The sequence below is a fragment of the Nilaparvata lugens genome, chromosome 4 (genome assembly GCF_014356525.2).
Source record: "Nilaparvata lugens isolate BPH chromosome 4, ASM1435652v1, whole genome shotgun sequence".
Classification (NCBI taxonomy): Eukaryota; Metazoa; Arthropoda; class Insecta; order Hemiptera; family Delphacidae; genus Nilaparvata; species Nilaparvata lugens.
In genome coordinates, this window is record NC_052507.1 from 27,189,408 (window position 1) to 27,217,171 (window position 27,764).

Below are 27,764 nucleotides of genomic sequence, written 5' to 3' on the forward strand. Positions count from 1 at the left end.
TGGGGCGCAGTCTTTCAGGGGGCGTAGGCCTGGGGGGCGTGAAAAACTGATATTATAGAAGATTATTACAAAAAAAATTAAGCACAACTCTTTGTAGTTCGAAAAATTTGGCCACGGATTTGTATTCTTTATACCATAGAGAAACTATTAGTTCATCTAAATTATTGGCCTATACAGTATAATGTAATTCCTATTATCATACCTATCTAATCTAATCTATTTGGATACGGAGTTGTGTTCGTTATACCATAGAGAAACAATAGATTTAGTTCATCTCTGGTTATACTAACAATACCATAGCATGGTCTATTATATTTAATAATTATAATTAGACTAATTATATTTCTTTGACTAATCTTTCTCCAATTGGATAGAGATGTATAATTAGTACAGACAATAAATGCTCAAAAAAGGTATACTAGAGGGAATAGTTATAGGAAGACAGTTTTTTTGGAAGACCCTACAGTTCTGTTTAAGGTAGTGAGGAGGTAAATATATCAAAAGTCTCCATCCCTATTCCCTGTGCTAAGGGCCGGGGTGAAGGTAGTTTAAAAGTTGAATTTTCAATGTTCTGTTAACACGTTTATATCTTAAGAAAAATGCGTTCAACCGACATGATTAAATATTCAAAAATGAAGCTTGATGAATTCTCTACAATTTTTGTTCTGAAGAGTTTTGTGATTTTCCCAACATTTTTCGAGATATACGCTCTTGAAAGTGTGGAATTGTTAAAATAACAGCTTTTCATCCAATTTTTTGCTCTTTCAGCAGGGCGTATAAATTTTCAACAATGCATCGTAAAAATGAATGAATATCGTAGATTTGTAGAACCTTGATTTCACTTCAATTTGTTGTATATTACACTATTTCATGTTTTCCTTTCATTGTTATAGCAAATTCAATGAGTGGGGGTTGAATTTTCAACTCTGCAACAAGTGTCAACTTAGCAGTTCCACAACTTTAACAGACGGGCTAGAGATGCGCATTTTTACTATGTTTACCTCCCAACTAGTCTTCATTGACCTTCAAAGTCAAAAAGTTTGTACCAGACATTCCCCTCAAATTTCATTGTCAAATAAATGATCAATTGTTAAAGAATAGAAAATTTCTCTACATCGAATCTGCTTTAGAAATGGAAGGAAAATATGGAATAGTTGAATAATACATCAAATTGAAGAGAAATCAATGTTCTACAAATCTACGATAAGCATTCATTTTCACGATGCATTGTTAAAGATTTATACGCCCTGAAAGAGCAAAAAATTGGATGAAAAGTTGTTATTTTAACAATTTCACATTTTCAAGAGCCTATATCTCGAAAATTGTTGGGAAAATCACAAAACTCCATACTAAAAAAAATTGTACAAAATTTAACAAGCTTCTTTTTTGAATAGTTAGTCATGTCGGTTGAACGCATTTTTCTCAAGATATGAACGTTTAGGCAAAACATTGAAAAATTCAACTTTTGAACCACCCTCATCCCTTCACAAGGGGTAGGGATGGGGACTTTTGATATGTTCACCCCCTAACTGGTCCCAACAATGCTGCAAAGTCCAAAATTGTGCTCAAAATATTCCCTCCAAATTCCTTTGTCAATTATTGATCTATTGTTGCAAAACTGAAGATTCAAAACTGAACGTTCAATATGACTGATTCATTACATGGAATACATAATAATTGTGTCTCCAATAATCCAGCTTTTCAACTAAGCAAGCTGTTGGTGTTGGAGATCCTCGATGAAGCCACGAAGGTAAAAATTGTATGACTTCAAGTCAGAAGTAGGCCTAGATGGAGGTCATGCGCAGCAAGCCCTACTGTCATTTATGCCCTTTAGCGGCTTATAGACGGGAAAAGTATAGAGACGGCACAAGTGACTGGCGACCAGTGGTTTTCAAATAATGTTTCACTTTTCATAATTTTCATTGTGATTTCCATTCACAAAACATCGGTCTAGATGGAAATGGAAACTGATAGAGAGTGATGTATTAAAAAGCTCTAGCTACCAGTGATTTGTTGTCTCTATTTCCTCTGTATATATAAGCCGCTGTACTACTAATTCCAACCACTTCAGCCAATTCTAGTGAATTACACGCACATGCATGCGCACTGATGCCAAAAAAACTGATGGGTTGCTAAATCTGCGTTTACACCAAAAATCCTTATAAAGATTAAGTTATAAACATTTTGTTAATAACTTAGGTGTAAACGGGGCTTAAAACTCTCGAATCATAACTCCAATATGCCTCTTATTTAATCAGTGGTTAAGCTATTTCCCTTCTCACAAATTATTAACACATAATTATTATTAGCAAATATAAATAATTATTATTCTGCAAAAATCAATTATAAAGCTTTGTAGTACTTTCTAAGACATAGAGAAGAGATCCTAGAGTCATGCATGAATTGTACAAAATTTAAAGACAGTAAAATAATCTAGCTGGAGTGAAAAAAGAAATTCATTCAGTAACATGTCTATTTCAGCAATGCGTTGCAAGATAATGTAACTCATAGGCTATAATTTTTTTTTGGAAACAGAACAGAATAGAGTGATATACAGGGATTAATATGATATGTGCATTGAAACTGTTGTGATGAGGAGGGAACAGAAAGAAGAAATCAGAAGTGTTTTGAGAAAATTGGTATCTTTGAGTAAGAATATTTGAGGGATTTTCTTTCATTATTTATTGTTAACAAACTATAGGGTAGGCCAACCATATTATAAATTTAAAAATTAAAATTATTTTAATTTTCAAATTAAGTTGAAATTTCTCAATCAAATCTATGAATATCGTTGATCAGGGAGGGCACAAGGATAATCATTAGTGGGGCATAATAAAAGGCATACGTGGTAATCAATTAACTCCTATTCTCATATTTCTAAGAAACGAGTGAACTAGGTTCAATCTTTAATGAGTAGCAATGGGATTTCAATCACATATAGCCTACATTTTAATTTATAGAAGCAGCCTATTTACTCATACTAATAGAAACATGTGCAACATTTACCTCCGATAGCATCTTATAATGTTCCATGGGAAGCAAGAAAAGAATTGTATACATTTAAAAAGAAGTTGAATTCAATGTAGAGATTACTATTGAAATTGTTTGCTAGTAGGCTCTATGAAGTTATTCAATCACTTCAATGCACAGTTTCATAATATTCTATCATTAATCATTCCACAACAGAGAAGCCATACCACAATTTTTCAAATACTATTTTCTCAATTTACAGTTTATATCTTCACCTAAGAACTTCTTATGCTTTAAAGACAAGTCTATGAATAGCGGTTTGTTTGAAATAAATTGGTTTCTACTGTAGAAAGTAGGCCTTCTTTTACTTGTTAATAGGTCTGTACGGTACTTGAAATTTTCAAATCACTTGTAATTCTTATAACTCTGGTGGAACGAGCCTCCATGCAATTGGCTATGATGAGTTTATAGTACACATTAATTTATTGTGAATTTGTGATACAGAATTTAAGGATAGAGTTTCCCTATTTTAAGTTGCTAGATATAACGGACAGCTGACGGATTGTGTATGGTGCTGTATGGTAATTTATGAATACGGTAGATAAAGATGGTGCATAGATTAGAAGAGACTGATATAGATTGGAGATATTTGAGTTCAACAATGCATGCGTGAGAAAAACTCTATTCATGTGTATAGCTGTTATAAAACGATCAAGATAAGAAATGATTGGATGAATTAGATAAGTGTTCATTCCATGAACTCCAATAATTGATACAATGTACATTTTTCTACCAACAATAAATTATATTAGTAAGGTGCCATGACAAACATCAAGTCAAATATAGAACTTGCCATAATATGAATTAATAATTGTTACATTATTTTATCTTGAATAATTAGTATTGAGCCACATTATATTCCATGAGAGATCCAGTAAGATCTCCATTTTTATGAATTCTTCACAGCATTTTTTGGTATAAGCTAGACTATTGCTTGTAACATTTTCTGCTGTAAGAAAATTTAAAATGAATTCATCTACTGTTCACCTAATTATATGCCTTACCTTATAGTTTATGTAATAGTCTATATAAAATAAGCATAAACAATAACTTAGTTAGGTAGGTACCTGACCAATATTTTCTTGTGTTCTTCCAATTAAAATTAATATATTATCTCGTCAGACCCAGTGACCAGTATAGTGTACTTATGGATTCCACTCTATTCAGACCTGACCTCTCTCTCAAAATACAACTTTTCAAGAAATCTGCAGCTGAACTGTGGCCACTACTAACTGTGTATTTGTTATACGATAGCTGACAATGTACACTACAGTGTACAAGTTGTCTCAACCAAAAAAGTAGGAATCCACTCCACCATAACCACTATCAGCTCAGAAAGTGAATGTACAGTATAGAGTACAAATCAATCCAAGTATACATGAGTAAGTGGAAGAAGCCAGTTCTGACAAGATATTTTCTTATTGTTTTCTAAGTATTTTCTTAGTATTGTTTTACTTCTACTGTAGCTTTGTAAGTACAGTTGCACCTTTCATGAATGGATACATAGGATGTCAATATTGAAGAATTATAAACATTATTCCACATATTATGTTTTTAGTATGGAGACATTTCAAAATCATAATTAACATCGTTTAACGACTCTTTCAAAAAAGTATTAAAAAGTCATTTAAAACAATAAAATATGATATTTTATATACTCACATGTCCAAATTTGTGAAACACCAAATAGTCTTCAGCTGATTGACTGACGGATCCTTCTTTTCCTTTCCAGTTCACGAACTAAACAAGAAGTTAATTAAATAGATTTATAATAATATAGTCTACTTTCATGTATGAATAAGAATTTCTACCTTTCATCTTCCAACTTGATTTGGAAACTTGATCATTTAAATTCCCCAGTACTATTCATTGTGTTCGATACTATATCAGTAGGCAATTTGGCAAATTAATAAGAAATATATGAAATAGGGAAAGTCAAATACAATGTATTCTAGGTACATTGGGAAAAGTCATCAATGAAAATACAGAATTGCTCAAAAGTCACAACCCACAAGCAGTGGTGTCATCTCAGTCTTACCTTGTTTATTTTTCTAATTTATCCTATTTTTTGGAGTGTTGTCAGGAGGTATTCAATCAGCTAAAATTCATTAATCACATACCTCGATGAGCAATCCATCATGAGCTATACATAGTACATTAAGTTTATTGTATTACTTGTATAATAAAGTTACTCAATATTTTAATAAGAGATAGTCATTGTTCTGTTGTATTATGACAACCGTAACATTGGTAAATTTATAATTATCAATTTTCTACATAAATACAGTTTATTTCTTGTGTAAAGCGTAGCGGTCCTACTACTCTAAAGTCTTTAATTTTTTTATTTTAAGATAAGTGCACTCCAATAGGGCTTATTCCTAGGTGTGCCCATCTTTATTTCGCTTTATATTTTTGTCCTCTAAAGCAAAACAAATAATGTTAAAATAAATTGTTTTTCAAAGTGGATTTTCATCAGTATTTTTTATTTTTGTATTTTCAGCCGGTACAATGTTTTGTAATAATATTATGTTGTGCGAAATAAATAAATTTTTGAAATGAAAAAAAAAATTGAAAAATAGTATGCTTTAATTTTGCAATACCGTGTTGGATGGAATACGGATTGCAGTAGAAGTTTACCTTGGCTTTAAAGTTTTCCTTGACAGAGGTGACAGTGCCAGTGCAGTTGATGAGGATGAGGCCGAGAGTCCTGGACGGATGCGCGAGGGCGAAACGGGCGAGCACGTTGGCGCCGGCCCCCTCTCCCAGGCCGATCACATAGCGCACATGGATGAAGTCCAGCACAGTCACCAGGTCCTCTCCCAGAGTCTGCAGTGACGGAAACTGGGATCTGTAAATCACAGCAACGATTTAGCCTCAGGAATATAGTTATCAATGGATATTGACATTATAGCACTACCTATATCATGTCAAGTTGAATAATACAGTTTTCCTTTCAGTCTACTTGGCATTAGAGTAGACTTGAATAATACATTGACCAAATTATTTTCCAGAAATATTATCTCCACCATTCTACAGTAACGGAGAATGTACTCCAAAGATTCAGCCATGGAAGTTTTTTTCATAGAAAAGCTGTTTTTGTTTTCATCCAGCCTTAGAAATGATTTGAAAATTCAGCAGTCACGTACGGTATGATTACAATTTTTATTACATATTAGATATGTTCTCCAGTCTACTTTGAATGTTTAATCAAGTTATTCCTCAGGAATCTCTCCCAGAGTTGCAGTAATGGAGATTGATCTGCAAACTTAGATCTCAGCATAAGAAACTTTCTCCAATTTACAAGTATTTTCTATTGAGCTATCCATAAGGTATATATTTCCCAGTCTGCATTGACGAAAACGATAATTTGTGAGTCACATATACTTGGATTCAGCCATGAATGTTTAATCTCTCAATTGATTTTATTCATCATATAATTCAAACTTTAAAGTGAGATATTAAATTTACTATAATATATTTGCATTGATATTTATCAATTACTCTTGCTAACATATGATAATAAAGAAAAGTTTTCAACAAACTCACAGGTTCATGAACACAATACTAGTGGCAAGGGTAATTTGTGTGTTGTCTCACATAGGTTAAGGCTTTTTGAGAAGAAGCCTATAGTTACATGGGAGTCAAGCCCTTTAATCACCTGCCATCTGCAATCAAGTGTAGAAATCGCAGATATTTCAAAAAGGTGTATTTTCTTTTTTTGTAAAAGGGGAATTTTTTAGTGTTGACGAGTTCTTTGATAATGGAATCTTACAATACCGTAATATAAGAAATTACTCATACTATAGCCTACATGATTGATGTAGTAGCCCACTGTATGGCATATATGTTTTATGTTCTATGGTTTGATTTTATTTTTGACGATACACTATTTGATACAATTAACTTTTTCTACAAAAATGTGTACCGGTAAGTAAAGAATTTGATTGATTGATTTGATTTGACTACTATTAATTTGGAATATAGGCTTACATCAACTTTGTTAGGGATACTTTTTCGAATAATAACTGCATAAAAATACCAGAAAGACTCAATGGAAATTTCTAATTCAATTTTTATGTTAACATCCCATAATTACGTCAAAAGTTGATGAAAACTTAATGTACAAAAACATTTGTTTTTATACATTGAGTTTTCATCAACTTTTGGTGTACTTTTGGGATGTATTAAACATTAAATTTGAATTAGAAATTTTCATTTAGTCTTTCTGGTATTTTTATGAAGTTATTATTCGAAAACGTATCCCTAACAAAGTCTGTCATGACAAAAGCTATGATATGCACTCTATGAATCCAATTTTATTTTATATTTCAGACTACTTGGATTTTTTTATAATGTAGGCTATTCACTCTCATGAATAAAGTGAATTTATATCGTACTAAACTGCATTGCACACATAACATTTTCAAACAGACAGCTGAAAAAAATATGATTATTGTATAAGCTGATATTGCATAACATCATAGCCACCTCTAATATGAGGCCGCGGCCTACGATATTGCAACATCGCAGTGTAGGCCTAGAATCGAATACATGATTGGTGAAAAAGATCAGCTGGTATTTTAAAAAAAATTTTTTACCAATCATGTATTAGATTCTAGGCCTACACTGCGATGTTGCAATATCGTAGGCCGCGGCCTTGTATTAGAGGTAACATTCATATTTAGCCTATATATAATATGAAGAATTATCCTCTCACTATTAATGAGAGTCAAGACTAATATAGAGTGGAAATAAATCACCAAGTTGCATCTTGCATTCATTAATTGATGTATAGAATTAATGGAAAATGCGTCTTAGATATGGAAATATTTAGTATTGCATTTAAATTCCAAGTGAAACTAATTTATACTACCTATTATATTACAAAATAGTTATAATTTTGTCTCACTCTTGCAATGCTTCAGCATTATCCTCATGGCCTGGTACATCGATGTGAATGAAGATAGACCTATCTTTTATCTCAGTCATACATGGTCTATTCACAAAATCTTCCCAAGCCCAGTCTGTGAATGAAATGCAAAAACAAGCTATTATAGGGTCACAAATTACAGTAATTCTAGAGTTTTCAAAACTATTTTTTATGAATAGCTTATATTAAGTCAATATTTTATAAATAATAGATCACATACTTCTTTATAGATTCAATTTTATTTTGATACATTATTTAGATGAAGATAATTGAAATTATAATCTAAACCGCACATCTTCTTGATATCCGTGATAAATTCAAATTGTACATAACATATTCACAGCCTTTAATAGCCAAGTGCTTGTCAATTCAACAACTTTATTAAAAAGATTAAAATATAATATTGGATTATATTATTATATGTATATTGGACAGTTGATGTTAAAGATAATAGAAGTATGACTCATATCAATTTTAACGTTCATATCTCACTCAAATTCGTATAACATAGGAATGATTTTATTCTTGATCTCTCGCTGTCATGAATAATCAAGTCAAGTGAATAACATTTATCCGATCTGTAAATTATTTTCAAGGTAGCCTACTGGTATCTTACTTTCATACATTAAATGATTCAACTCACGATTACATCCTAGATCATGAACTGTGAGGAATACTGCCCTCTTCTCCTGCTGGGATATATCACCCTGAAAAAAATGTACAGTAATGATAATAATTATTGATTAAAACTTGACATTCAGATCTTAGAAGCATGTCCACTCGAAAACTATAGAAGTAAGAAGTGGAAAAACTATGAAAGTGAAATAATAAAATGTGTATATCATACTCATATAATCAGAAGATTTTTTTAACAATAGCCTATAATCTGAAATTCATGCATAGCCTGTAGTTACACATAAAAAGCTCAGAAAGCTTTTAGACAGCTCAATATGATCAAGAGTTCAAAACTCAACAGTCTCGAAACTAATGAATTTCTAAAGAGTTTAAAAGTCACACTCAAAAATGTTTCATTGATTTTAGTTAATAATTACTGTATTATTGAATCTCGATTATCAAGTACCATCTGGCATTGATCAGAGTTTGAGCATTGTTTTCCTCCTCTTGATGCAGTGGCTCCTGCATAAGTAGATGAATATGGATATTGCCAACACACAGAAAGCTATTATCGTAGTCCGTTTCAACAAAATTTATGAACAATTTTTGGATTGAATGGTCCTAGAGCACTCTTGAGCTTATTTTTCGAATAAGTATTCTATATAAATACTCTATTCATTAACAATTTTGAAAGACTGTATTTTTCCTATGAATTTACTCACTCTTTTCTTTTGCATAAGCAATCCAGCTCTCTGAATAGAATAATAATTACCTGGATCACGATAATGGATTTTTCCTCATGAGAAACTTCAATGGGCTTGATTAAAATTCAATTGGTAAACTAAGAAAATATAAAACTGAATATGAACATAATTATTTTCTCAACGTGAAGCATTGCTGCTCATCAGGATATCGTGATAACCAGGAATAATATTGCTGTTGACAACTCACCTGAACATGCACTGTAATGTCACCACATCTTTCGGTCCGTACGAGATATTTCTGAAAAAAGAGCAATAATTTAATAATCTAATCATCATTAGTATATGCAGGCTACAATGCACCAAAAGATTTCTTCTTGATTTTTTGATTAAATACGATATGGATAGAATCCTACGGAATTTTTGAAAGCAATCAAATGAGCTCACTGTAAAGTTATTTATTTATAAAATCATTTCAGTTATATGGGCTACTTATTTATTTTGGTAGAATAATCAGGTTTAAATGAATAATATCAATATCTCTCAAATTCTTATAAGTTTGAGGGACTCTTCATTTCTCCTGGATTCTCAGAGCAAATAAATGAACTTCCTGGCTTCGTCATCTCCTATCAAAGTTGATATTTACTCATTAATACTGTTTTGAAAGTATTTTTGTCTAATGTTTTATTATTTCAATTGCATGAGCACTGCAACTCCCAGAGCTCACAAAGCAAACAGATGAACTAGTACATGACTTCATACAATTGTTTTTCAAAACTCTGAGTTATAAAATAAATCTGATACGAATATTTCCCCAACTCTACTCAAGTATTTATTTTCTAACTCTTGATAGTTTGACATATATAGCGTGGACTCTGCAGTCACCCCTCAGCGGCTTTGGCGAAATTTCGGTCGTCAGTGGAAAAAGGATGAGTTGACTTTTGAAAGTTTCTCAGCTGAGACCTGAGATGAGGTAGAAGCCAAAGCCGTGCCCCCCGTGACGTCACCGTCAAGCTATATCCGAAGCCGGCCAAGTTCTAAATTTGTTTACTAGAGAGTGTAACCAAGCAATAACACACACTAGTCGCCCTGTTCTATATTGCATCACTGTCAAGCAACGCCAGATAGAAGCTGGCCTCTTCCTGGAAAGCAAAATTTTTAGCCATGTCGAGCGGAAAAGGTTTTATAATATGGATTTATCATTATAGAATCTGGATCATGAATACCAAAGAAGTTCTAATCAAAGTCATGCTCTACATTACTTGCAGCCTATGTCTTTTGGATCCAAACAAATTAATATTTGGAAACCAAGCGCTGCTCGGAAGAAGAGAGACATAGGGATTGAAATTCATAATAAAATGAGAAAGTCAAATCATTTTTGTTTCATATTCACAGAAACTGAGCTGATCAAGATGAGCATGGTTACTTGGTATTTGAAAAGTAAGTACATTCTTTAAGAAATAATTAATTATATATGTTTATAGAGCCACGGTAGATATTTTTTACTGACAACAAACCAGAAGCCAAATGAGATTTTTGGAGCAACACAGGAGTCAATCACCTTTGAATAGAGGCTTAATGCCAAAAAGCCTGACTGTTCATCCTCTATTATTATAACTGTGAGAAGCGAACAAGAACTGTTTCGTTTGCTCTAACTATTATCATGGTATGCTTTTTTGAATTTTCAGAGAGAGAATGATGCTGAGAACCAAATAAAAAGACTAACTTGTATAACAATAGGTCTAATAATACTATTGATATTTGTATGGCTTTTACTCGTATTCATTAATGATTGAAATGTGTGTAACAGCCTTGTTATAACAAATGATCAGCTTCGATAATAGTAATCAATCTTCGAAGAATAATCATTATCTTTGGTATAAGATACACTCCATGAAAGTGGTAACTTTCAAAACAGTTTATTTATTCCACACCCAACATCCGCAGCAATAAAAATCAATCCAACTCCAACATAACATCTTTCCCTGTTATTTATGCCGTGCTTTTCTTGTTCTAAGTTTACTGAATAAACCCATTACCTGTTTTAACTATTATGAAGTCTCTCATAATGTTTATACATAACTAGGATGTTATAACTTAATATAAATTAAGATTGTTAATAGTTAAAATAAATTTATAACTAGGATTGGAAATGATAAAATTGAAATTCCAATTAATAAAAACAATAATATAAAAACTTGTAGTACCTTTTTATTGAGAACTTATATTAAGAATATTTTAACGACTAGTTTCGACCATTGGTCATTGAAATTCTAACTATTCGATTTACAACGAACAAGCATTTTTCTACAAACTCTACTATAGTTTTTCGAAGAGTGACTGAAAGCACAGACAAAGCAAATGAATCTGGCTTGAATAAAAATAAAAAATGCTTGAATCTGTGCTAAAAGTTGAAAGGTTATCTGTGCTATCTAATCTCTTACATCAAACGTTACGTCTCCAAATCTCTCATAAAGTATAACAATATCCACTATCTTACACCAAGTGAACATGAAAATCCAGGAACACAAGCGTTCAGCAATCAGCTTACACCAAGTGTGCATGAAATTGAAATAAATTTCAGGTAATACAAGCGTTGTAATAGCGTTGTAATTTCCCAATTGAGAATGTGAAGATTTATCGAAATATTGGACCAAAAAAAAAATGAAACTGCTGTTTCTTGCCCATTAACTTGCTCCATCAGTTCCTGTCATATCAGTGAATGTAGAAACAAAAAGATTCCAAGACTTGCTGTATTTATTGACTACTGACATCAGACACAGATATCGAATTTCTGTCCACACTCTGGTCGTGTGAAAAATCTATCACCGCTCTGTTTACTTGCATCTCCCTCTCCAGCCAGCCTCTCTCTCAACAGTGGTAGCGGCTGGAAAAGCGCGGGAATTCGCGCGCATGCGCATTGAAGTGAAGCTGACATTTGAAGGTGAACTGGGGCAGTTAGCTGCAGCTTACCCGTTTCAAATTTCAAGCTTTATGGAAACTATTTTTCCAGTTAAAATAGGGAGAGTAATAATGATATAGTAATAATGAATTGGAATGGGATTGTCATGATTGTGTATTTTTCAGTTTCCTTGTAACAAACTCGAGTACAAGATATAGGCTAGGGTTGCTAAATGCTGAAGTCAAACACGTGCACGTGCAGGCGTGCACTCTTCAGTTCATTGACCCCGCTTTTGGCGCCTACTCATCATTCTCTATTTCTCAGCGATTATTCTTCTCTCATTTTACATCATTTTACTCTTATTATTTGTATTCGTTTTCTTCGTATCCTTCTCTTGTAACTTGAGCCTTAAAGACTCTCAACTTCGGCTCAAAAATTGAATCGATAAAATGTGCTGAGACTTTGTTAGGCCTACATCATACTGAGTTTTTCCTACGACCAGAAAGTATAGAATACTGTCCATACTTTGCTCTATATTATATTCTATACTCTCTGGGTAGGATAGTGTTGCATGAGCTACTCACATAATAATATTGAACAAGGAATTCATAACTCCAGTATCATACTTTCGTGGTGCAAATGTAGTTGATTATTACGTACAGTATTCAACACTTGAGATGAAATGTAGCCTAAAATCTTAAATTGAGTAGTTTTTGGTTTAAAAAATACAGGTCGACTAATAAATTGATATTAATGAATCGAGGTACAGTGGAAAAGTAAACCCATAATTCACAGTTCTCATCAAACTTTAAAATTGTTGGGCGTGGAACAGTCCGTTCATTAATAAGGATGTGACATGTTTCGTTGGGAAAAGCTTGACGTTAACTCGCTTGATGATGGAATTAAGTGGTGCTTAAGTGATGATTAAGTGAGTTCACTGTAATGATAGTAGCCAAACTATGAGTTAGAATCATGCTTGAAGTATTTCAAGAGTTGATTGATGATAAAGTATCCTATTCAATCCTCCTGAAGGTAGACATTATGGATAGAAAAGAATACAATAATACTAATAAGAGTACAAGTAGGTTAGGTACTGATTTCCAATCGCTTGTGGCGAGACAATATTGTAGCCAATTACCTGTCAGTCTATGAGACATCCTTGGGTTACAAGGCAAAACACCTGGAGTTTGAAAAACATCAAACCATTGAAATCATCATCAATAATCATTATAACATGAGAGTCATAAAACGAAATAGATTGTTTTGAACATCTTTCAAAATGCAGCTCAAAAAGAGATGTTGACGATGTTGACAGAAAAATTGATGTTACAATATAATAATGTTATAGTTATTATTATAGTAATTGTCGCTATATTATAGTAATTCACAGATAATATTATTAAAATTGTTGATTGTTCCATTCAATATCCATGAAATATCAGTACATTATGTTGATGTTGTCTTCTAGTAGAGACCACATTGTGCAGTAGATTTTAGACTTTCCAAACTATAAATGGATCCAAACTCATGTTGAAATTCAATCAAACTTGAACAGAGGATGGCCAAATAGAAATCAGTGACAATATTACACCACGAAGATTCCAGAAGGCTTGGACTTACGCTGGAATTCAACTCATTCATAATCAAGCCGTGACAGACCAATTCATTTCCGCCAGGCTCTTTGTACAGTTGAAATATGGAAGCCAGTGGTGGTTGAGTGTGAGTGAAGTTGTGCTGACCACGCAACCTTTAATAATTGAATTAGTAAGCGAGGACAAAGAGGCCCTCTGGATGGACACCCTTCAGTTCAGACTTCTCGAGTCCGTGTGGACTATCTATTACTCGGATGTAATTCCATCACAGACTACTGAAAATTCTCACTGCAAACCATTTCTAGTATAAATGATGGATAAGTTTACAGATTCATTCGACTTCTTGACTGCATTGATTGACTACTTGACTATTTCACCACTTGACTATTGATACAGTCCAATTCTTCTAGTTCGCCTTTAATCTAAATAATGATTTGAGAGCTGCATGGATTCATAAGAAATATTCAATGTAATAATATTCTATAATAATAGTCAGTGTCATTAGGTTTTTTCATTACAGTAGGCCTATATATTTAAAAATAAATCTTAATATTATCAATCATGGAACCACTGTACAGGATTGTTCTCAACATTAAGGATTCGAATAATATTGCAAATATCATTGAAGATAACTTTCAAGTGATAATAATAAACTATAATGATTTCTTAGGTGAAAAAATAAAATACTTCCAAAGTCAAAAGCATGCTGAATCAATCTTTCATATATACCCTGTGGAAATGATAAAAGTATTTTATTCTTTTGAAAGGTAAATATTATAGTACAGGTATAGATACATTGCTATACAAACAAGAAGTGAATAAAATACGAAAAACGAGGGTTCGATACGGTACAGGAGATAATTCAATAAACTTGAAATCAAAGTTTCGGAGGAAGAAATAATCTGAAAAGCTTTGGATGGAAAAGCAATAGCAACTGAAAACTTTCTAGGATTTGAAGTGAGCTCGTATTGCGGCGAAGGAAGTCGAGCTGGTCAATATAATACAAGGATTCTTGTCGGAATCCGAGCCTAACACATAACACACTGCTTCATTCGAGAGTATTGGGGGAAGTTCTTGAGGGGAGCTAACGGAAAACTCGTATTAAGTTCGCAAACCGCAAAATATACAGTTTGTTTGCAACAAGGAACGTCTAATGAACTACGAACTACAGCTATGAAATAACATTATTATTATTATAAAAGTGACTAGCTAGCTTACTTATTGAGAGACAATACTCACATGTCTACCATGATTAATCTCAAATATCAACTGTTTCTTGAATCAACACTTCCTCTGTATTTAAATTGAGATTCACAAGTAGCCAATTCATGTGTTTCTATTCGATTTTCTAATATCCTTCATTCCTCTTTCAATTTTTCTCAAAATACTGCCAAGTAATAAAAAAGGATCCTTTCCCAAGAATGAATGTTTATAGAGTTAAACTCCTCCGCTCTATGAAAATAATATACCTGTTCATCACATGATATTATTTATCAAAAAATAATTTCATAAGCGAATTGCACCTCATCTCATCGTTTTTGGTGTATAGAAAAATTACTAGGATATAATATTCATGAGCTTAAACCAACACCAAATAATGGTCTCAAATAGTATTTTCCTCCACCTCCTGTCTGGAGTGCTTACTTTACTCCCTGGAACACAATACTAAAGTGCCACTTTTTCGCTCTCGGGAGGAAAAAACAGGAAAACTCCCTAGAGCGTAAAAGTGACTCCATTTAAATAACATGGGAAGCATCTCTATTTCAAAAACGTTCATTTGAAATAGGTTAGAAGGTCTAAGCTCAGATGAGGAAGCATATAGAGTAGTCATTAAACCAACTATACTCAATACCTCAACCAGGTATTTGATCAATATATGAAATTTATGTTTGTATGCTAAGACTATTACAAACTTCATATCACTATACTAAAAAAATGTATAAATTTTTGTTCATTCCATGTTATTCAAAATACCAGCCAACGAATATAATCAGAAAATTTGAAACGGGAACTTCATCATAGCTGTAGTTGTGACAGCCATTGTTGTTACAACTTTTGCCGACAGATAGCGCTGTCGGCGGAGAACTGTGATTACAAGCCAGCAGCTGTTTCTGTTTACTTTTTAGATTATGTTGTAACACATTGTTTGGTCACGTACGTTTTTGAAAATTATTTTTCGTCACACTGCACAGAAAGCAGCTGTTTTCCAGTCCCTATGTAAATCTGAAAGACATTGTTTGCAGACGACTCTCGTCTGACGTCAGAACAGGTTTCTTTCCGGCTTAGGCCGGAAAGAGTACCCTTTCCCGCCGCTAACATGGAACTAAGAAAGGTGATAAAAAAACTTTTCATTATTTGTGTTCATTATTCGATAATTAAAACATTTATAATAATATCATCTTATTGTCATTTGAAAGAATAAAAAAGTATAAACTCAACCTCCCACATAATTGAACATCATCTTTTAGGTTATTTAGACAAATCAGAATAAAAAATAAAAATACTTGGACAATTTCCTGATATTCAGATTACCTCAGATTTGCTAGAGCTATCACCTTCCACTTCTGCTTTCAGAAGTGCTTAGTAAACAACTATTCTCATATTATATATATTGTTTATTTTTGTATGTGGCGAAAAATATCGTTCGCACCACGGGCAAAAATGTTTTTCTGGCTCTCAATCTTTTCTAGTCCTCGGCCTACGTCTTCGGACTTGAAAACCGATTTCGAGCCGGAAAAATCACATTTTCTGCTCTAGGTGCGAAATATACTATTATTTGCAGTTTTTATAAAAATGTAGGTGGAGGAAAAATGTTCTGTTTATCACGAGTGAATAATGTTTTTTTTTTCATCAGGAAAATTGTTGCCCTCGACTTCGCCTCGGGCTTCAAACCTATTCCCTCAGGGAGAAAATACAGTACTTTTCACTCTAGATATACAAATAACTATACAACATAAGCCGTCTATTATAGTCAAGAAGTCAACCGCACGAAAATATCCCGATGGAAATAGAAACGGCAGAGTACTCATACCCCTGCACCTAATGTACCTAGTCACAATACGTCTGGTTTATTACGTTGCATATTCGTCAGGTGTAATATAAAAGTATCAATTAATTTCTCATTGTTAGACAGCTGTGAGAACGTTGATCAAAGCATGGCAACGTGAACTCATCTGTTGACTTATAACTGTCATGTACCCCTTTTCTTGAATGTAAAAATAATTGGCACTGCTGTTAAAAAATCTCATACTAACTCCCACTTGAATTGAAATAGGAATAATAATGCATGTTTTTTCTCACTATGTACGAGTGTGAGAGATAATGTCGATGGAAAATTGGCATAGTTCCACTTAGGAACAGTTTGCGAAAACAACAAACACATGCAGATGAGTTAAGTGATCTTGTTCAGACTACTTCGCCACTCTCAACTAATTTTATTAGTCTGCCTGTGGTTAAACTTGTTTACCACAACAATTTGCAAACTTCCTTATTAAAACAGTGAACGCGGAACAATGCACAGTGGCTGCGCACTTATTATAGTATGTACGTTTCGCATGACATCAAAGTCATTATAAAACTAATAATATCGAGTGACCTGACTGGCTCAGGTCTGTTGTCATAATTTTCAGGTCGCACATGATCACGGCCTCTAACATGACCCAAGGACTGGGTTTTAGGCAGCCGGGACCGACTACTTAACGTATCCATCCGAAATACGGGAGTGTTTCCGTATTAAAAAGTTTCCGGGATTAAAACCCGGGTCACTGGATTATAAAGCCAGCATCTAATCCACTCGACTAAGGTCACTTCTATCAAAGCCATTGAGAAACTCCAATATTGATAAATATTTCTAGACCATGTCTATTTTCCCCATTAATAAGGCAATGAGTACAGTAAGATAATGAGTAATGTTATGAATTTTTATTCGGTTATAAAATGCTGTAGGTACGGTACACTAGTAAAACATATTTTTTTCTAAATCCAATCTTTAGAGTTTGAACTTCTCAAGGCTGTGCTTAGTATTTTAGGGAGTTTAATAAAAAAAGACTTCTTGCAATGATGGAGTCATATCTCAAGCAAAGAAGGTAAACCTAGAGTCACGTAAAAATTGTATAAGTAATAACTATGGAATAGTGAGTAAGTCTGTATTCCAGTTTATATTATATTTTTCTTCTTTTTTCATATTCTTGAATCTATCATGAATTAATACAATTTAAAATTATAATTTGGAAAAATATTAACATGAACATTATGTGTGAGTAATCGAGATTCATGGGCAAACATGTGAGCTGAACAATGCTGAATAAATTCAGACTAATTAGATAGAATATTTCTTCATTATTCCCGTGCTTCCTATTGCGTTTGTTCAATCACAACATGAATTTAGATCTATCAGTGGGCTAAGACCAACAATTCTTTATTGTACGCTGATTACAGAAGTTCTATGGAATACAGAAAATTGTATCCAAAAAAATAGTTAGATTCTAACAACTAGACTAGGATGTTATTCCACTTCTGTTCCTTTGTTTGATGTAGTAGCTAATCAAAATAATCATTATGATCCACAACTGTGATGGCTCACGGCATGTAGAAGAGATCCTAACTCGACCGGAACGTTCTACTTTACTCAGACAAAAGAGCGCATCAGCATCCGTATTCCTATTCCCTCATCTATAGCTATATTATTCAGAAAATTCATTAGTCATTTTCTATTCATCACCAACTAACGAAGATTTGAACAGTCTGCAGTTGATGATGGATGAAACATGTTTGATAAATGAGATTATTATTCTTATTATAATCGATAGGGTCAATAATCTTATAACAATTTAAAGAGATAAGATTCTCTTTCCTTCTACTCATTCGGTCAAACTGGGAAGCAGTATATAATTATCTCTTCTGCGAACTGTGATTGATTGAATTTCATTATCTGTTTCTCTTACTTGAAAATTTCATAAATATATCTACAAAAAGTATAGATTCCTCTGAATTGAAATGAAGTATGAGAGTTTGTCTTTTATTATTGAATATTCGAATCCGAGTTGTGAACAGCATACTCTATACTGTATCCTACTCCCTTATTTTTTCAATGTAAGGATTTTTTGAGATGGCGAGCAAAAGCTAGTATAGTGGAAGTATGTATTGGAATTGAAGTGGCATATTGTCGCCAGTGACCAGCTCATTACAATCGGCCTCATATGGGGTTTATCGCAGGAGAAGTCCATTGTCCTCGATCTGCTAATGCAAGTTTCCTGTTTATTAAGCCGAGCACTCCATTCAATTATACAGAAAAACGTGATCCTCATAATCCATATCTTGATGCAGAAGTGGGTCACTGTTCTTATGTGGCTGCTGGACTGAAGCTCACATCCACTCATGTGGATTAAGCCAGGCCATTGACGAATGACTTTTCGGATTACGGCGATCACTTTGTACATGGGAATTACAAATTCGGTGGAAAATAGTACTGAAGGCTATAGACGTTGCAATATTCGACAACCCTCACTTTTTTAAATGAAAAAAACATTGATATTCGAACAAAATCGGCAAGAAATGATTAGACAGAGTTTTTTACTTTTGATATTCTCTATAGCTACAAGAGAGAGAAGAAGGAAAGCTTAGGATTTCTACCTAGCTTCACCAAACCCCCGTAGACAAAGCCTTCCATCTCCTCATTCTCTTCATTGCCTCATTCTTTCAAACCTTCATGCCTATTCTTCTCATTGCTATTCATGGGATGGACATATAAGCAATCTAGAACTAATTTTATTCATCCATTAGATATATTTTTCTGAGATAATGTACGCTATATGAATCACTGTTCTCATCCTAGTCACATTTGTCATAATTGGATTTTGATTAATTTGTTTTGTTGGGTGACTCAGAGCATCAATCTTTTTTTGAAAAAGAGATGAAGCTTTGGATAACTTCCAGTAACTAATTTCAAATATGTTGTATTCATAAATTATAGTTTATGAGAATATTGTGATGTAGTTTATAGTGTAATAAATCAATATCGGGGCACCGAGCTTCGCTCGTTATTTTTATTTATTGACTAGCTGACCCGGCGAACTTCGTACCGCCAAATAGTTTAATGCATCTCATGACAAACTTGTCCGCGATGCGGTATTTTATTTATATAGATAATTTTCTAACTGCAAAATAAATAATTTATTAAAAATCAATCAATTCTGAACACCAAAGACTGCACAATAATTCGAAACAAAGCAATGTCTTTAGAGCATGTAAGTCTTTAACCTGAGGCCGCATCGACCCTGCTGGATGGTTTCACACAGAACAGTCAATTTGTTTTTAGTCGACGTGTTTTGAATAAAATACAATGGGTGGTTATGGAGCAGCACACATTCTTGTCTACCATCTACTGACGGCTTTTGTATGACGTAATGATTATAAGAGCTGATTTTATTTCTGTGTGTGGCCAGTTCACAAATCTTCTCCCATAAGGATTACATGTAAACTTTGAAGGTCCGTAGGAAAGAGTCCTGAAGTCGGATTATAAATTTGATAGGCCATAAACCTGGTCCTGAACATAACAAAAATAACTAAAAAAGAATCATCAAATTCGGTGCACACATAAAAAAGTTATTGAATGTCAAAATTTGAGGCTCGATTTTTATTTATAAGAAGATAAGATAAACAGAACACAATTCTATAAAATGATCGTGTTCATATTTCACAGCTGGCTATATGTCATGTTATGAATTTCGGGGATGCGATATTTTGATTTTTCACATACTCACTCGCTCACTCACTTTTTTACTATCCACAGCTGTTTCAGCCAAGGATGAATTATACTTTTAATGTCGTTCAGCGAGTTTTTCCAAGGATGAGACCTAGTGCGATCGAATCTTTATAATATCATAAACCTACTATGTTCCAAATTTCGTGAAAATCGTTAGAGCCGTTTTCGAGGTCCGTTAAACATAAATAACCAGATATAAAAATAATGAGATATAAATATAACCAGATATAAAAATAACCAGCTAAAAAATACAGAAATCGCTCGCTTAATATAATAGGATATACCAACCGTAATTTTTACATTCATGCCAAGAAATAAGCAGCTTTGCATGGCTGGATAATTAATATTTTCAAGTTTAAAAACTACATTGATCTGATTCATGACATTCCTTTAAACTAGTACTCATACTACTAATTTCTTACATATTCGTCGTCAGCAAATCGCAATTATTGTAACTAGCAGATTTTTGTATGAAGTACCAAAAATTGTTTTTCATCGGTAAATAAAATCGAATATATTCTTGCTAGATCTACCAATCAAAAGACTGAAATAAAAATAAAAGTTTCTATCTCCAATACTCCCTAATCAACTTCTAATATTTTCAAAAATCGTATATTAGAATATATAAAAGGATGAACTACTGAGAGGATGGCAAGCTAAGTCAATACAATTATTCACAGTAAATAACGACCAACAGCCATCACTGATATCAACGTCATTTTTGAGAATGGCAAGCTCCCTGGTTACACAGTGGTCTTCACTGAATGAAACAGCAATTTTTCTTTTTGACAGCGAGTCCAATCTGTTTCAATTACACTGACGAGCATTGTTGGAAGTTTTACGCCGCAATTCAGTCTTGGAGGTCGCAGTTCATTATAGTTCAATAGCCATATCCTACAGTAGCAAGTTATGACATCAATTGAAATTAATGCTAGTATCAATTTCATCGTAATATCGAACTGTCACTAATTCACTATCAGTTCCACAAATCTATGTGCAATTTAATGATTCTCAATAGAGAATATCAATGCCTGATAACATAACGCTGGGAATGGTACTGAGAACTGATTACTCAGTGCTACTGCGTTCCAATACTAGTTCAAAAATTTCAAATAGGATAGGTTAACTAATAATAAGTGAGGAAGCTAACTTAAATTACCATTTTAAGCTGATCTAGTCCTTTTCATGAAAAAACACCAGTGATAATATTTGCTCATGTATTAAGATTGGATATCTTTGATTGATTTTTTTTGTAAGGGATATTCGATGGAAGACAACTCATGAGAATGAGAATAAATTGTCTCATAATAAGATAGTCTATTTATGATTTCAATCGAAGCGGTGACAAGTTTTTACTAGTTAGTTACCGAATGTACGAGAACTTTCAATTATTGTAATTACTAGTGTTTAGCCCAGTGTATAAATGAGGGCTCACTTGCTCTCACTCACCATGCTCTCCAAGTGAGGTGAGGAGTTGAAGACCCGAAAGGGTTTCTCATACATCGATTTAAATATTTTTGCATTATGTCTTCTCAAAATCAATTCCGGGTCCTTATTGCATGATAAAATACAAGTTTAATACTTACCTATTCCAACAAACAGCTGAGTACTTGTATTATCAGGTTGTATTTTATCCTGCAACAAGGCCTTGATGAGCCAAAGCTCACCGGACACTACATTATTTACCTTTCTTTTTGAACTTTGCAACTTTGCTCATCATTCACGCACAACTCTAGGACTCAAGTGGGCTTCATCTTCCAAGGGAAAATTGATGTCAAATACTAGGATAATATGGTATTCACCAGCTTATTTTGAACATAGCGAATCCCCCTACCCCACATTTTTTCTGTTGTATGTCACATTGATTACAGTCTTTTTGAGCAAAATATTCTACATCAATCAGGAAAATGTGTTCTTAAAGCTTTTCAATCAACAAACTCCCTTGAATGTTATTGTGATTTCCATCCTAATCATCATCATCATCATCATCCAATAATATTACGGACTATTATGAGAAGGTTTTTTCAAGAACTATCCATTCTTATGAACCCTGCTCGTATTAACCGTTTTTGAGATAACAATAGTCTAATCTCTTTCGAACCACCTCATTTAGACTTGAGTGATAAATTGATTAAAATATGAATTTCGAATAATATTGGAAGACGTTATGTGATTTTCGGAAAATAGACGGATAGAATGCATTTTCGCTCGCAGGAGTGTCATCAGTTTTCAGCAAGCTGTCAACTCTTCGAAGACAATAATAAATTGATAAGCGGTTTCATAGTCGAAGCTACCACTAATACTTGTTTATTTTGTATATTTCAGGAGTAACTGTCAGCAGCTGTCATTGGCTGGAATGGACTGAAGAATCCTTGTCAAGCCCTCAGGACAGAATCAATAGGTTCCGACCCCTGACCTATGGAATCCGGCTTAACAGTCGCTCCTCTACCAAAATAGGTACTGCCTAACCAGGTGACCCATCAACGTCAACTGCACTCTCATTCCGCCAGCTAACATGGTTAACAGCGCCATTGCTTCAAAAATTCAAAGTTTTCTCTTTCCAGAGTTCTGAACGAGTTAAAAGGTTTTAGACTCTGTATTATGTATCTAATGCAGACATCAAGAACCAAGAATGAACCTATGCATTGTATTATTTCTCTTAAATCACTTATTTTCCGTATAAGATCAGGTTATGAGTAGGATCATGAAGTCGAATATTATTCCATCGACAATCACGATAGTATAATAACAATAAAAAACTAAGTTGTAATGACAATACTGATTCTGATGATTGGGATTGAATCTTTCTTTAGTGATAAATTTATGTTACACATAAGAAGTAGTTCTGTTTGGGATGCTACTCTTTGATAGCTCGCATGAAAATACACTAAATTAACTTTATTGAATAGTTCCCTACTTTATTGGATTTTGAACTACATGAAATTCAGATGGTGAATCCCAATACAATAAAATCACAACTCTTATTCTGATAAAATAGTGACACAATTATAGTTGATTACATTAGAAAGAGAACTAGATTATACTTAATTTTCTATGAATTGAACAAATTCCCATTCTTCCTTTTATTCCGATAGCATTGAGACTACTATGCCTACACGTAATTTTACCCCAACTTTCCCCTTAAACATATTCATAGCTGCCTGATTTCACATTTAAATGAATGGATAATTCACTGTGAAATATCACTATAGTTTCAATGGATACTCGTTGAAACAGAATGGAGGACGCTGTGGCTTCGTGAAAATGGTAAGGATGAACATGTGTTTAATTCAGATGAAATATTACCTATTATATTTGAATTTAGAAAAGCGTATTTAGAAACGTATACTTTCAAATATAAGAGCTCAATATATGCGACGTTTTCTGTTGGCCTGATGAAACTCACCAAATATCAAGGGACTGTTTCCTAAGATCTTCCAGATGCAATTTGTTACGTAGTCAAGAGATCACCTTTCCTAGTGAAACGTACAATCATCGTAAAAGTCGTAGAGAAACTTGGGGGAATCCATCATTCTTCCTGTTGGCATTACATTCCACTCACGATGATTAGGTCTATGGCCTATCGTTTGGTCTCACAATTTCCAGACCTTTCATTTTCCAATCAATGACTTGTAAAGTTAGTAACCAATTCTGTGAATAAGATTATGAACTCATGTCGTTATAAGAGATATTAAAAAAAAATTTTTTTGAAACAGGATGGATATATTTAATATCAGTCCATTTCAATATTTCTTATGCAGCTGAGAAGGAATGTTTATGACACTTCTCATTCCCCAACCGGATTTATTAAGCGAATGAGACTTGAGGTTCAGAATAATAATCTCTCATGTCCTTATACGTTCGAATTAATGTCCTATGATAATCATATATTTCATGTCCTTAAAGATTGAGTGCGATGCAAACCGAAATGTATTGGATTGAAAAGATATTGAAAGATTGGATTGAAACGATTGAAATACTATTCAGTATTTCTAAAGAATGAAGTATGTAAAGAAATTTAGGAAATATAGTCTAGTTATTTTTATCGTTATCAGATCTATCGAAATGTAGGAAATATATATTAGTTATTAATGGTTATTGATTATATAGATATTCTATGGTGAAGACCCAATCACTCTCTCTCTCTCTCTCTCGAAATAAATAAATATCAAATATCTCTTTTTCTTTTCTCTCTCTCTCTCCTCTCTCTCTCTCTCTCTCAATGATTAGACCTTCTACTAAATGTACTCAGGGTTAAAAAAGCATCCTATTCTTAAACTTAATCGACCAATTTATGACATGGTTGGTGTTAAAAACCTTCAGGACTTAACGCTCTTTCATGTCACTCGAATGAAAAGCTGGTAAGTTGTTTTACGATCATCTCATCGTTAAATACACCACTTAAGACCGTTCAGCTTAGATAAGGGCCAGACGGCTTCCACGTCTCTCAACTAGAAAAAATATTTCCTATAAGGAGATAAGGTTGTTTTAAAAATGCATCGCTAGTAATTTGTGTGTGAAGAAATACATGGACATTAACAATAATTTTCAATCATGCGTGATTTTCAGTTCAAAAGAGATATCTAAACTAATCTGATTCCTGTTAGAGAAAAATTATCATATGAGTATTTTCTATTCATTACTTATTATTAGAATAAGGAAATTTTCTACTTGAGAATCAAATTTGAAGGAAATCTACTGTACACCACATTGAGGTACGATCAGGTGTTTTCTCGCAAGAAAACCACTGGAATTGACAGCTTCTTGATCGATTTCAATTTTCTCAATGAATTCATAACATGTTTCAGAGCGTTGCTGAGAAATTTTCAAGAGATATTTGTACTGAAAAAACACATCGAAAATATGAAGGTTTAGATAGTGAGGTTTTTGTTCTCATCCAAGTGTAATGATGAATTGATGCTGAATTGGACATTAAACAAGGGTAGGCTCTTAGGATAAAAAGATGGGTTTGCCTTGAACTGGTAGTTTAGGAAGGTTTTATCACGGTACCTATTCATTCAATGAATAGCAGTTATTCTACAGCAGATGAGGATGAAGAATTATTATTTTTTGTCAACAAGATAATTCAAACGTTTAAAAAGTAACTAATAATTGGATATTCACTCCTTAAAAAGTAACTTAAAAAGTACTTACTCACTTAAAGTATTTCCTAAAAAAGTAACTAACTAATAATAGGAGATTCACTCCTTCTAGACTAAGTTTAAAATAGACACTTATATGAGTTCGCTTGGTGAGAAAAAAATGTTTACAACTAGAGAGTATTTAAAAGTTCCCTCGCTAGGTGATGTTTACACTGTATGAGTAGCCTATTTGAGCGAGTTTTGGCAGTTGCAAAGCGGCGCTAATTAAACTACGTCAATTCTCAGAATAAACGCCTTGGACAAATATTTATCCAGTGCATGATTGCTGCAAGGTAGATTTGTCAAGTTGAAGAAATAATACCACAAAGAGAGTTGGCAAAAATACATGAGTAAAGTACTCAAATCTTTTTCACCTTTGACAACAAATTTTAATTTCAAATTCATACATTCTTCAAGAGTTATTCATGAGATTGATTTATTCATCCGCAACATTTTCAAATTTGAATACATTTCTCACTCATGCAGGCTTTGGATTGAGTTAGGTTATATATTTTTCCTTTATTGTCTCTACTCATACATGAATACAGTATGTTACATAATTTCCGAATGGATAAATGTGTTGAGAAGTGAGAAGAACACATAATCTTATTCCAGACTCATCCAATCTAAATTATTAAGAGATTACTTCTATCTTCGATTCTTTTTATTGAAATGAAATTGTATGAATTAATAAATGAATGAATAATAAGAAAATAGCAATTATATTGATGATAATTGTCAGTATGTTAGACAAAAATATGTTGAAGAATTATTCATTCATGTATCAAATTCATCTCATAATCTAATGAGAGGTGATTAATTGAGAGGTCCAACATAAACCAACAGGCTTAACCTAAAACCAAAACTATTATTGATAATAGGGGGTTTCCAGTAACAAGCACTGCATGATGGTTCCCAATTTTTATTATATTTGAATACATCACTAATGAATCTTATTCGATTATTTTTGTACTACAATATCTTAACTGAAATGATAGGATTGGGAGGGAACTCAGGTTGCCTATGATAATTCAGATAGATTTAAATTTTCAATCCGGAGTGCCTTCAATTGAGAACACTGTGTGAGTGCACAAGAGGTGAGCACCAGAGTGAGAGAGTGAGCATATTGCAAGTTGAAGTTGACTCCACAACGACAACTATCCAGTGACTCAGCGACTGAGTTCGCATAATGTCACAAAGTTTATTGAAGTTTGAAATTTCCTACATAACAGGAAATTTTCAACTACTGTACAAATCGGAAAACAATTCTCATTCTGACTGATATTTGTCAAGGTTGTGAGTAGTCTATTGACTGGTAATGAGCGATTTGGAATGCATTCAAAAATACATTTGTGCAATTGAATTTATTTTATCACGTGAAGAGAAAATCTGGGGCTGAAGCTACTTTACACCAAGAAAATGTTGCTAGCAGGAGAAGTGTTATTTTGGCAGCAGCTGCTAAGAATACGACATGGTGCTAGTCCAGTTCAACTTTGGGCGAATGTCAAGTGTGAATAAACTGTTTGGAAACCAGCTATAACAAGTCCGAAGATGAAAAATAGTCAACACATTATATAGTCCTGTTATCCACTCGTGTTAGGCTACTTTGAGAATTTTCAGCCGTTCATTTAAATCATCATGAGACATCATAATTCATGATTTTTATCTCTCTAACTTTGTTTAATAAATGAAAAATACTTATTGTAACGAGCATGTGCGTTTAAGAAACTCCAGTCTCAACCATCTAAATTCGTCGCTCAATGACCTCTAATATCGAAGTTCGGTTTATTTAATAGTAAGAAAATTCAGTTAATAAAAAAATTGATCCAAGGTGCAAAAGGTTTATAAAAATGAGTTTGATTAAAAATTGACCCGATTATTTTTTTATAGCCCAAATTTTTCAAGTAATAATATGATTCTGAATATTGAATTTGATTTTTTTTCTATTATAATCTATTACATCTGAGATCCACATTACTGGAGAGGACTGGCTGATTATGGTTGAAAATGGTGTAATGACCTCACTTGTATATTCTCGGAGTATTATCTTCAAATTTTCCTCACAAGAAAAAGGCCATAATAGAGAAAAT

The 27,764-nt window shown here is 33.2% G+C and overlaps 1 protein-coding gene across 4 annotated transcripts in view; it reads right to left on the bottom strand.

The window, feature by feature from the left end:
* LOC111051880 (uncharacterized protein ZK1073.1) overlaps positions 1–27,764 on the bottom strand; it is a 52,758-nt gene that overhangs the window by 9,146 nt on the left and 15,848 nt on the right. For 2 of the 4 annotated variants that reach the window (XM_022338456.2, XM_022338458.2), the window contains exons 2-7: positions 9,527–9,577; positions 8,604–8,667; positions 7,940–8,054; positions 5,668–5,878; positions 4,693–4,770; positions 3,007–3,018 (exon numbers count right to left, since the gene is read on the bottom strand). In XM_022338456.2, coding sequence (XP_022194148.1) covers positions 3,007–3,018; positions 4,693–4,770; positions 5,668–5,878; positions 7,940–8,054; positions 8,604–8,667; positions 9,527–9,577 — 531 coding nt within the window. The remainder of the gene's footprint in view (positions 1–3,006; positions 3,019–4,692; positions 4,771–5,667; positions 5,879–7,939; positions 8,055–8,603; positions 8,668–9,526; positions 9,578–27,764) is intronic. The other 2 variants (XM_022338457.2, XM_039427236.1) reach the window with 1 other exon arrangement.